Below are 12,236 nucleotides of genomic sequence, written 5' to 3'. Positions count from 1 at the left end.
GGAAAAAAAGCCAGTTTGTATGAAAAAGTGTGAGCAGCTGTTACTGCTGTTTAGCATTTTTTTGTTAAATGAGTAATATGCATTTTAGTTATTGTCATACATATTTACAGTACACCTGTAATGTATTTTTTAAATAAAATAATCCTGGTAATTCAATAAAATATAGCAAATCAATGCATTCGGCAAACAGTGTAAATGAATGATTCCAGCAACAGGTGTTATAGAAGGCAAAATGTGGATAAAGCCATTAAAAGATATAGCAGCCACATTACTATGACCCTGAATTGACCCTATATGACACCTCAAACTTTCTCTCTCTCTTTCTCTCTTCCCTTTGAGATGAGCTATGAAGTCCTTCACATTGTAAATATTATATCCCCTTGACTCCCTTTAAGCCCTATAGACAGAGAGCAGCTTAGACGGGGCATCACGTCTTAAATGCAGGTCATAAAGAAAGACGGGCTGAAGGGAAAGGAGCCGTATGAAATAAAGAAAAATGAAAATGAATACAACGCCAGTACCAATTGTTAGGGCCCACACAGACCTGGGAGAAGTTGGGCTGCTTAGATTTATGAGACCCCTGTTAATCCAGGAATAGAGATGTGAGCATGAGAGAGAGAGAGAGAGAGAGAGAGAGAGAGAGAGAGAGAGAGAGAGAGAGAGAGAGAGAGAGAGAGAGAGAGAGATGAGTGCTTGACATTTATTGGAGCTTTGGGAGATGGTCGAGCTGTCAGCAACTGGGTGGTGCCACAGTCTGGTTTGAAGGTTATGTGCAGTCCCAGTCATTAAGAAGACAGACCCACTGTCAGGAAGCATATCCTCCTTGGGCTTCCCCTCCTCTGTGAGTGGAAAAAGGAGCTATCTATCAGGCTTCTGTGGAGGAAAAGCCGTTTATTAAGAAATAAAATAGAGAAGTTCTCCCAGTTGCCTGCGGCTATTCAGTGTTCCAGTGTAGCCAACAAAATCACATGAGATGCAGCAAAGCTGCTTAGTTTAATAGACAATGGCAAATTATCCTTTAATGGTTGTATAAATGTATATTAATCTTTTAATATAATCTTTTGTTTCCAGATTGTTTTCTGATAGATAAATAACTTGAGTGATAATTACTAGAGATTCTTATGAGTGTGTAAAAAGCATGCTTGTGTAAAATGACAACAATGGAAACCTCAAAATTAACAGCTCAAAAAAGTGTATTTTACAGGTACACTTTGGTTTTCCAGATGCAAAAACAATACCATATGCAAAATGACAAACGAGAACTTCTTAAAGTCATGTCATTGAAATGTTATGTGAATTGTCTGACACTACACACACTACATTCTCCACATTGTCTTTCCTACTGTATGTAATAAAAGGACAAAAGACATACACTTGAAATAACTGTCCAAAGACTAACGCTAGTAGTGTGAAAAGTACAACATAAAACCTATTTCAGACTGTGTTCCCTTTCAGCAAAAGGGGTCTGTGTATTTTTACATTACATCAGGGACATTAACACATTAATTATTCAATCTTAATAAGACAATATCTCAGCTGATGTGACCTTTTGCTGGTGGAATGTCATAGCTTGTATGTAAGGACACTTTTCATAATGTTACTCACTTCTAGATCCTCACATTCTGTTTATATATATATAAAACCTTTGACCAATGGTTCATATCCGTTGTTGTGTTCTCTGAACATGTGCTTCAATGGAATAACTTACAGAAAATCTTTTTTGTTCAAAGGAGCAACTTGCAATGTTGCACAATATTAATAATAAATCACAGATATTTGATGTGGTATTAGACCGCTTTTTGACCTCACTGTTGGTACGGAAATAATAAATATAATTATATATCACGAACAATGAAAAAGGAAGTAGGATTTTTGTTTGTAAGAATAAAACTATGCTTTTCAATGAACCTTTTCAATACCTTATCTTTATATTCATTTTTGTATTAAATAGATTAGTGGCTAATTCATTTTTTTTAATCATAAGTGTGAATAGTTGCATGAACATTTATTAATGAGCAAACTAGAAAATGCAGTCAGGAAAGTTAAATATTTTAATTATTAGTGATCATTTATCACCTGCAATAATGCTAATGAAATAAAAAAATCACAGGAAAAATCAAAATGCCATTAAGACATGCATTGACATAGCATAAATAATTATTTTTACATTTAGATGCTCAAGCACTGACTGTAAAACATTTAATATTGATTGAGCAAGCGAAAGAGAAAGAGAGCAAGAGAGAGAGAGACAGAGAGAGAGAGAGAGAGAGAGAGAGGGAGAGAGAGAGAGAGAGAGAGAGAGAGGGAGAGAGAGAGAGAGAGAGCGAGCGCATGAAGGGAGCATGATGGAAACATAACACAGAATACCTCTCAGTGCATCCATTTGGAGAGTGATTTCAAATCTGTGACCTTTAGCAAAAATATCTATAACAAATTTAAAAAAGAAATTGTTAAGACTAAAGGGGAGGTTTTATTGAATGGAAATGTGCATAAAGACCACATGGGAACCCTGTTCATGGCACCAAAACCAAAAGATTAACCAGAATGAGTAATATCTGTAATATCAACTATACCATCCTAAAAATATCACAGCTGAGTTGAAGTACTTTTATACATTCACATAATAAAAAGACTTCAATTTCTAAAACTTGAAAGTGAGAAAGATGTACCCAGTGTTGTGCTAGTTACTAAGAAATAGTAACTAGTTACAGTTACTGTACTAGTTACTTCATTCAAAAAGTAACTCAATTACTTTGTTGATTACTTACACAAATAAAGTAACGCATTACTGTTAAAAGTAACTTAAAGAAATAATGAGCATATTTCCACTTTGAGAAACTCGTCTTGCTCTCGCGTTGACTCGCCATTACTGCCGCACATACTTGAATAAACGGAAACACGCCCACAGTGCGGCGTCTTTGTGTTTACAGAGGTTGGCATTCACCAATCCTACAATGCGTCGCTGCTGTAAACAGGTTAGGCTGTACTACACTTCAGCCAAAATGAATTCATTTAAAAAAATAACGGACAACACACCATATGGTAACGGTAACGGAGGTAATTTATTTAAAAAGTAATGCATCAAAGTATTAGTTACTGTCAAAAGTAACTGCGTTACAGTAACGCGTTACTGTCCAACACTGGATGCACCTTATGTACTATAAGTAAACTATCTGTTACATGAATGTTTGTGTAGAAGAGCATTTGCAAGTTTATAATATTATAATATAATATTTATGCTTCTGCAGCCTGTGAAACTGTGATGTCTGTAGAACTCAATATATTTTTGCTTTATGTGGACTAAAGATCAGAGATGGACAGATACACAGGTGCACAGAATGTTGGATATGGATAAATTGAAAATGTAGTTTTAATAAAATTCTTAAATAAAATCCTTGGACATTTCTAAACCTCCAAACTGTATCTAACAATTAATAACTGTTTATCCATGATAAAACTCACCGTCTGTGGTTAGAAGAGAATTTTCAAAAATACACACCATGCAACTTGCATCCCAGTTACAGATCTGGGTGACGGTGTCCCTGTTAAACCACTCTATATGGCAGAAAAAAAATAAGAGAGAGAGAAGAGTGCAGAAAGGGAGAGAACAATGGAGCATCGATTTCAGGGAGCCCGGCCCCATTGCTCCTCTATTCCAATGCTTTGTTACTGTGGTGATTTGTCACCTTAAAGGTCATTAATCACAGAGTGCTGGGAGTTTGGGCAGTTAAGCCAGGCCAGGAAACCACCCAGAGGAACTTTCAACACAGGGGAAGGTATTGAGGAGTCTAGAAACACGTGTAGGACCAATACAACAAGCTGAAATTCTTACGACTTTGGGCTTAATCCAGACTAATACAAAGTTAGTAGCCCATTGTGTAACAGGGCACACAATAACAAGTTATAGTACACGGTTTATTACACGAACGTCACTGAGCTTAAATCATATTTGTACATATCTGTACATTTTAGCACTGCATTAATAGGTTACAACACATCTCTTATACAAATTACAGATTTGCTATAACTTAATTTTCTATTTGTTAACAAATTAATACTCTGCTCTTCACCGGTACCTTTCTTCATAAGAGTTAATAAACAGAGCCAACATAGTTTACTAGTCCCATTGGTCTGCTGTGAAAGATAGAGCACTTCATCCCAGCTTTATTGGCTCCAGTATGGAATGGCTCAAAGAACAGAGATGGTTGGCCTGCTAAATGATCACTCTTTCCCACTCACCTTTAATACTTTAGCAAGACATTAATGCAAACTAATGCAAAGAGGAACAAAAGACAGACGAGTTAAAAGTTCGTGTGAGACTGCAGAATCGGTATTCACAAACCATATTATATCTCTTTATGTGTGCTCTTGACCAAAGTAATATACAGATAACAAGGCCTGACAGTTTCTAAGCCTCAGTTGTTAGGACTTTATCTGTCTTTCAAATATTCTGGTCTATACTGCATAACTCTTTCTGTAAAGGTAAAAGAGAAGAGAAACAGGCATTCTTTAAATATGAGCTCTCTACTGAGGTTATCTATGCTCCAGTTAAAGGCCACACAACGAGAGGATACAACAGTATCACAAGGCCATATCTGTGCTCTTTTAAAAGTGCTAGTGTCATTCAGCCATAATGGAGATATCAGTAGTTTGTGAATGAGGATGTATGGCAGATGAATGCGGAAGGGGAATAACCTTAGGCCACAAAGAGTATGTGGGTTATCAGAGAGTCTGATCTCTGGCTGCTTTGATTTGACTTAGTGTGAAAGAGCTGTGTGGGCCCAGATGGCCTGGATGTCTGACAGGTCTCTGTGTCTGATGAAAAGAGTCCAAGATGGCCAAAGAGCTGCAAATGGGACCTGCTCCACAGATGAATGGCATAAAGTTGAAGCTTTTGTGTTGGCTGGTGGCCTTATGAAAACGCAACATCGGATCTCTCTGAGGGAACTGATGGAGAGAAAGAGTCATACATCACAGAGATGGATAGTCTCCATGTCTCTCTCTATCTCTCTGTCTCTCTTTATTTCTAACCATTCTAAGATTCATATTAATGCCTGCAGATTTTGTTTTATTATTTAGTTATTCGTCTTAAATCATATTTTTCATATTTTATTCAGTAACTAGTATCATCAATTATTTAGTAACTATCATGAGACTAATAGGAAAGACGTCCAAATAAAAATAATATATGGAGTATATACTGGAACTGTGGATCCACTAACAGAAATTTGTGTACCAGTTTCCCCCTGGGGATTAATAAAGTATTCTGATTCTGATTTATTTTCATACACCTTAATACTGGACATGGATCTAATCTGTTTACGTTCAAAAACCTAATGTCTTAACACATCCAAAAAAAAAAATCACCTCCTCTTGAGAATAAAAGTCACCATTATGAGTGTTCTCCATATATTTTCTGTTTCTCATTTTGGCTCTTTGATACCCTAAAGGTAAAGCATATTCCCATCAGTACAAAAGAAGTAGTGGCTAAAATGCTCGATGTCTTTCTCTTACGGAAGATTTATCACTTCATAAACCATTTCCGTTGTAAGATTGACTACTCTCACCTTTGTGGCAACTGCCATTCTTTTTACGGATACGGTTCAGGTTAACACAGTGTGTATTGTCACTCTTCTTCCCTGTCAGCAAGGTTTATAGGGCCTGTAAAAAGGACACTCCATGACACAAATGGAATGTGTTCCTCTGTCACAACAAACCTGCTTGAATTTGATGGTTCCCAGAATCGCATTACACACAGACTCAGAAAAGTAATGCTTATCTTCAGTTGTACAGAGGAACAGTTAGATTATTTCATGAATTTCTTTGGCATACTTTTTCTGAACCTTGAGGAAGCTGTACATGAAGTTTTAATTTCATTTTGTTTGTATCGCATGCTGATCTAATCTAATGTATCTAATGTTTATCTGTGCTGAAAGGAACCGGTCCAGCAGGTAACATTTTATCTTATATGTCAAAAACTTGTCTACAGTCAGCGATCTATACTTATTAAAGTTCTTGTATACTTCTATGTGGTCTAGACTGCCCTGTGCATTTTGATGTATTTATTATGTATGTCTCACATACAAAAAGGAGAGAACTTTGGTATGTTCTCTGTTGTTTTTTATGTTATGTGTGGTATAATGAAAGTAAAATTGAATTGAATGGAATTAATCATGGCGAGGACTTCAGCGCAAAGGCCTCCAATGAAAGAGCAAAGGTTTCTCCGGTTCAACTTTGTCCTGTAAGTGGAATCCCAGAAGCTGCATCCATCATCAGCACCTGTGATTCCACACATCTAATTAACAAGTTCAGATTCTGCTTTGTCTTCTAAAAGTCTAATTGTGCTCCAAATTAAAGAGCTTAATGAAATCAAGCCTAAAGCCTATTTATCACTTGCTAAGTAGGAAGCTGAAGACTGCTAAGCCTTCCTATAGTAACAGTATGACAGGGAGGAATTAAAATCATTTCGGTTTAAAATCTAGGTTTTGCATTTTGCCATAAAAGAACTGTAGTTGGGGATGATTTCAACTTACAGTTTATTGACACAAAACAGAGTGTATGTGTTGTCTGTCACTGTCACACAGTGCACTTATGAGATGAATCCAGTGTCATGTACAGCAATATTAGCAGTATACAAGACAGGGTATAGATACTATGGCTATGTGAAGAAGTATTTACTTCATATGTGGGCTACAGTGACGAATAGAGGCTGGCTAGTGTTGCTCTTCAGTAGCAGAAGGAGTAATGGCAGGACTGTAGGATTCCTGTAGGGTGGTGGAGGATGATGGCGATGAGGTGATGTAGCCTGGCCAGATTTGATAGCTGTCATAGCAGCGGTAGCGGCTGACAGTTGGGACAGATGACTCCTGGTGGAGCATGCAGGAGAAAGTGGTTTAAGAACGCCTGTGGAGATGACAGAGGCCTCTTTAATGGGTCCCGCCAATCTGATTAGACTTTATTGTCTGTGTGAAGCCCAGCCCATAATTCAGTTTGAAGAGAACAAAAGGGTCTCCATCATCCTGAAAAAGTTCAGACTCTGCAATCTGCCGGACGCATAGCAGTCGAACAGGAAAAATATAGCCTACCTGTAGTCTACCCTCTAGCTTTTAGAAAAATAGCTTTGCAGTGAATCTATACTGACAAACTAAAATCAATGGACTAGGAACATTTAATGTTGACACTTTTGCTTATAATTACGAGTTTTAATTTACACTCTCAGTCTTCCATCTTGCCTGATGAATCAAATGGCATGTCCCATGAGTCTGAGGTGTGAGAGTCACCTTAGTGTGTAATCAACACCTATCCGTTTAAATTTTAAAGGTAAATATGTAAATGATGTTTTATACGAATTCCTGCTAAAACAGGTTATTTTACTATACAATGAAATACAATATTACAAACATATAATTTGGTAAGGTTGTACAAGCTGTGCTAGATAAATACTAACAGAAATAACAAACAAAAAAGGTTTATATGACAGAGATTCTAAAAAAATATCAGTGGTGACTAAAATAATTTGCTAGGCATATAGTACAGTGTAATCTCTTTGCATTCTTGCATTCAACACACTCTTGTTGTCAAGTAGACAGTTGATCAACAACATTCCATACTACTTAACAAAAGATGTCATAGCATAACACCATCTGTAGCAAACATAGCCAATGTTCTTTTAATGATTCCCTTGTACACTGCCAGTCAAAAGATATTCTGATGTTTTTGTTTAAATTACCTTATTTTTAATAATCTGAAATGTAAAACTTTTGCCAGAATTTTAAGAATTGGGAATTGAATTCTTTGGAGTAATTTGGATCTATTCTATTTGGAAAGTCAATTATTATGGCCATAAATATACATCTAATTATATTATATCTTTCATTTCTTTTCTTTTTTTTTTTTTTTTTACACTTTCTGTTATCAGTGTACAGTGCCAGTGTCTTAACTCTAGATTTAATGAGTTAACCATCCTGGTACATCTGCCTTTATCAAAGCACTAATTTAAGAAAGTTTTATAAGTATCTGAAAGCGACCATATTGATCATATGTGCAACAAATATTTAAGTTTCGTAAGTTTTAATATATTCTGTCTCATTTTGTTTGGCCTGTGGCAATAATAGTCACTACTCTGTCATAAAACATGAAACATGTCTGTTGACTGGCTGTGAATACTTCCATATATACACAAAATAAAGAAAGTCACTTTTTGATGTAAAATTGTCCATATATTATGCTGGAATATTGTTCATCTTTCAACTTTCCTTCTTATTTGATCCCTTTCGATTTCAGGATCTTTGTCACTGTTTTCAGGTACTCCGGGTCTGGATAGCTGAAGCTGACAAAGAAAATATAATGGAAATAAAACTTCTATTAAAAATACTACCAACTGCATTATCACAAGACATCTAATTTCACACAGTTCTCACCTGTCATGGCCACCACTCTCTTTAGTTTTTAAAGGAATGTCAGAAAAGGTAACTCGCTCTTCTCCAGTACTAGTAGTTGCCACTGTAAACAGCAGCTTGTGTTTGAATGCTACCTCTAGCATGCGGTACACCTTCATTCCTTCATTGTTCTGAGGCACATAGGCCACTGTTTTAAGCCCGTAGTATTTCTGCCCTGGATTAGGATGATTCTCCTTCAAAGGAGAGAAGGAAACACTATCATAATGATGGTCATAGTGTCATAGTGTCAAAACACACTAATCAATAAAGTGTGCCTTTTGCTTTGATTGCTTGCAGTTAGACTTTTCCTAATTAACCCCAGAAACTACTCACAGCCCTATAAACAGCTGTCACAAAGACCTGATTATAAACAAATTCAGATGTTATTGTAACCTAAAGCATTGAAACCGGTTGAACCAAATACCACAGAGCAGAGAAAACTCAGGGAGGAATGTCCTCAAGACTACTTCTAATAGTTTAAATAAGCTAACTGAAACTATGTCATGCATACATTTTTTTAATACATAAAGGATTAATACAAAATAACAAAAAAGCAGTATAAGCTGACCGTCTGTATTCCATCTTCAAATTCCATGTTTATCTGTATGGTGTCACATTTTGGGTATCCTTCCACATTCCTCCTCAGGTGCATTATTGACATTCGCCCGTCATCTGGTTGGTTTCCATTTACTATTTTAGAGTTCTTTTTGCTAGCTCCATTGGTACCATTTTGAACTGTTCATAAAAAAATGAACTGGTTTACACCCTGGACTGTACAGTACCATAGAGCAATATTAAGCTAGTATAAGAAGAGAACACAATAACATACCTTGGTCAGCCAGTGTCGGAGGTCCAGTGCCATTTATATATCTGGTGCAATGCATCTTATCTTTACTTTGCTCAGAACCCATGATGTGGTTTATATAGCTAAGATAAAGTCCCGGTATATATCTGATGTGCTAACAACAACGCACAATGGACAGCATACCACTAAACATCAGTGTTTAAATAAAAATTGAAATTTTGTGTTAAGTTAACTGCTGCATTAAAATCCGTCCTCAGGTTGTAGTGCTCTCATTCATACAGAATAGACAAACTGCAGAGTGAGAGCTGAATGTAGTTGATCCTGTTTTAGTTGAGTCTGCTGATTGCTCAACCCAAAGATCTGGAAGCATGACACGGTGTGGGTGTGAACTGTGAACTATTTCCTTATTCTAGTAAGCTCTGTAGGTGAAAAATGACAGAATAATCTTGGTGATATTGTGAAGTGCAACATCAGATCTGTTTAATAGCAATGCTTGATAAAATTCTAAACCACTGTTTGTCTCAGTTCACTGCTTATTTACTCATTTTAAAGCATATTTTAAGTAATGTCTATGAACTATATTGAAACTAATAGGTAAAGGATTTTTTTTACAGGGGCAAGGAACGTAGATTGGATTGTTTAACTATGAACTCTTTCATAAGTTAACTTTCTCACTTAAAACTGAGTTAACAAGGATTATATGTTGTGTAAATCTACACACTGTACCACAGAAGTGAGAAGAAGTGAGTTGGGGGATGGCTCACTAGCTTTCAACATTATTTTAAAATAAATTACAAAAAAAAAGAAAGAAAAATTGATCCCATTTACTGTGAAACCTAGAATTAGTCCACTTTTAACTAAAAATCCCATAATTAGTTTAATGGATTGTACCTGTGTGCAATTAGTGTCACATAATCTCACATAGTCAATTCCTGGAAAGACCCAAAATATATCTAAACAAAAACTCTCATGATAGCCAATGAGCTATAAAAGCAAAAGCTATCTTACATAATGGTCTGGAAAAAGATCAATCGTGGATTCATCATTAAAAAATCTGCTGGAAAATAATTAAGTCCATTATTAAATATAGAAATAAGGCACAACCATGACAATGAAAATTCAATGATTGTGTCAAAAGAGCATTAGTCAGAAAAGAAACTAAGATGCACTGGGTAATTCAACATGATGCTACCATCAGCATGCTTTGCTCTATGCATAGTGCTGTCTGGGTGAGAAGCAGTGATAGGTCTGCATAATGCTTTGTACCAAGATCAAAAATGTCAGTGTTGCTCCCAGCAAACCAGAGAACTACCTTTTTTGTGACTCTTCAACAAATATTTTGACAGACTCCAAATGAGGTGTCATATCGTGAGATGCCCTGCTTTGTGGAGTATCTGGCCAGAGTCTGTCCTGTGACCTTGCCAGCTCCTTCATATTTATACATTGCCTTCTGTTTACCTGGTCCTTACCTGGTTTTTGGTTTTTGGTTGTCAGACTCCTCCAGGCAGAATTGTGGTTGTGAGGTATTCTTTGTTTATCATTTGTTCATTTGTAAATAAAGTATTAAATGCTGCTCTGTGAGGTGTTAAAATTTTGGGATCTTTTTTAACATTACAACATATATTTTTACAATATATTAAAACACTTCATATACATTATTCTGGCCTTGATTTGCTTATGCAAATGGGTACTGTATACTAATGTAATGTACTGTAATTATGAACCTACAAAGTCTTCGGAAATTAATGGGATAATTAATTAATTTGTGATGAACTACTACAATAAACTGATTATATGTCATTTCATGGCCTTGGATTTACAATGTTTAACAGTTTACCACCAACTCATTTTACAAAGTTTTAATACACAGGACCTGGGTGTTTTGGTCAAATTGTAAACAGTGAAAAGACATTCATCCTGAGAAAACCTGTACCTATTCAACCCTTGATTTAGGATTGCATCATGAATACTCTGTTTAATCTTGTTATCTTTCTGTGGAAAGCAACAGGATTTGAGTGTTCCAGTGAAAGTCAAAATGCAAATGTGCTCTATAAATTAAAATGATTTTATTAAGTTATTTTAAGTCTTTTCTCAGAATCTCTGTAGATTCCTGCTATGAAGTGCTTCTTTATTGAAAACAGCACTCCTTTAGTCTACCTAAAAGAAGAAGCTGAATTGTCCAAATATATGTCAAAAGACTGTAAATGATCTGGTGCAGGTATAGTTTGGTCATTTGGTAAATGAGCTCCTCTGCCATGACAGATTTGGTAGATCCTGTTTAACCTCCAGTCCTGCTGTCTGAAATATGTAATTAACCTTAAAGATCATTGCTCTCTACCCCTTATTTCTGACAACCATATACACATATAGCACTGTTATTTGATTGTGTGTGTTTGTTAGCATGAATTGTTGTCCAAGAATGTAGCCTACATGTGTACATGTTAAGGATCTAGTTGGACCAAACAATAGGCAGGGCTCCACTACTCTATTAATAAAGGATACCAGGTGAGCAATTCATAAAGAGCAATTTAACTGGAATCTCTTGCTCCCTCAGGGCAACACTGTATTTCTAAGCAGCACAGAAGCTGTTAGCGGATGTCTGTCAGGCAGCAGGGAGGCTTAGCACAGCTGTGTTCGGCACTGAAACAGAACGATCGCTGCTCTGGAGCGTGCCGAAACATTCCTTGCTGATTTTGGCAACAGCCCCTTCCTCTTAAATCCTTGCGAGCACGGCATTTCCATGGTGACTGAAACTTATGGGAGCCATCTTTATTCATCAAACGGAGTGTGGGGTTTGAGGACAGAACGGCAACACTGACAAATGAGAGCAACAACACAAGGGGCTGTTAATAAAGATGGGTGAGGTCGAGAGAGACAGAGGAAGAGGTGGTGAGAGAGAGAAGAGAAAAAGTATAGAATTGTGAGGTAAAGAGAAAGTTGCATGAGGTCTTTTAAGATCAGCATTGGGATATAGCATTTTAATGACAGCAAGT

The 12,236-nt window shown here is 36.4% G+C and overlaps 1 protein-coding gene across 1 annotated transcript; it reads right to left on the bottom strand.

Moving 5' to 3' along the window:
• Nucleotides 1-3,863: 3,863 nt before the first annotated feature.
• Nucleotides 3,864-9,555, bottom strand: dtx3la (deltex E3 ubiquitin ligase 3L a). Its single transcript, XM_060870068.1, has 4 exons — nt 9,268-9,555; nt 9,007-9,173; nt 8,421-8,632; nt 3,864-8,329 (listed from the first exon to the last, which is right to left on the bottom strand). Exons 1-4 carry the CDS (start codon nt 9,347-9,349, stop codon nt 8,260-8,262), a joined length of 531 nt encoding a protein of 176 aa, XP_060726051.1. The 5' UTR covers nt 9,350-9,555; the 3' UTR covers nt 3,864-8,259.
• Nucleotides 9,556-12,236: the final 2,681 nt, after the last annotated feature.

Source organism: Tachysurus vachellii, chromosome 5 (genome assembly GCF_030014155.1).
Source record: "Tachysurus vachellii isolate PV-2020 chromosome 5, HZAU_Pvac_v1, whole genome shotgun sequence".
Lineage (NCBI taxonomy): Eukaryota > Metazoa > Chordata > Actinopteri > Siluriformes > Bagridae > Tachysurus > Tachysurus vachellii.
Note: the sequence above shows the minus strand (reverse complement) of the source record. Positions and strands in the feature narration are given on the sequence as shown.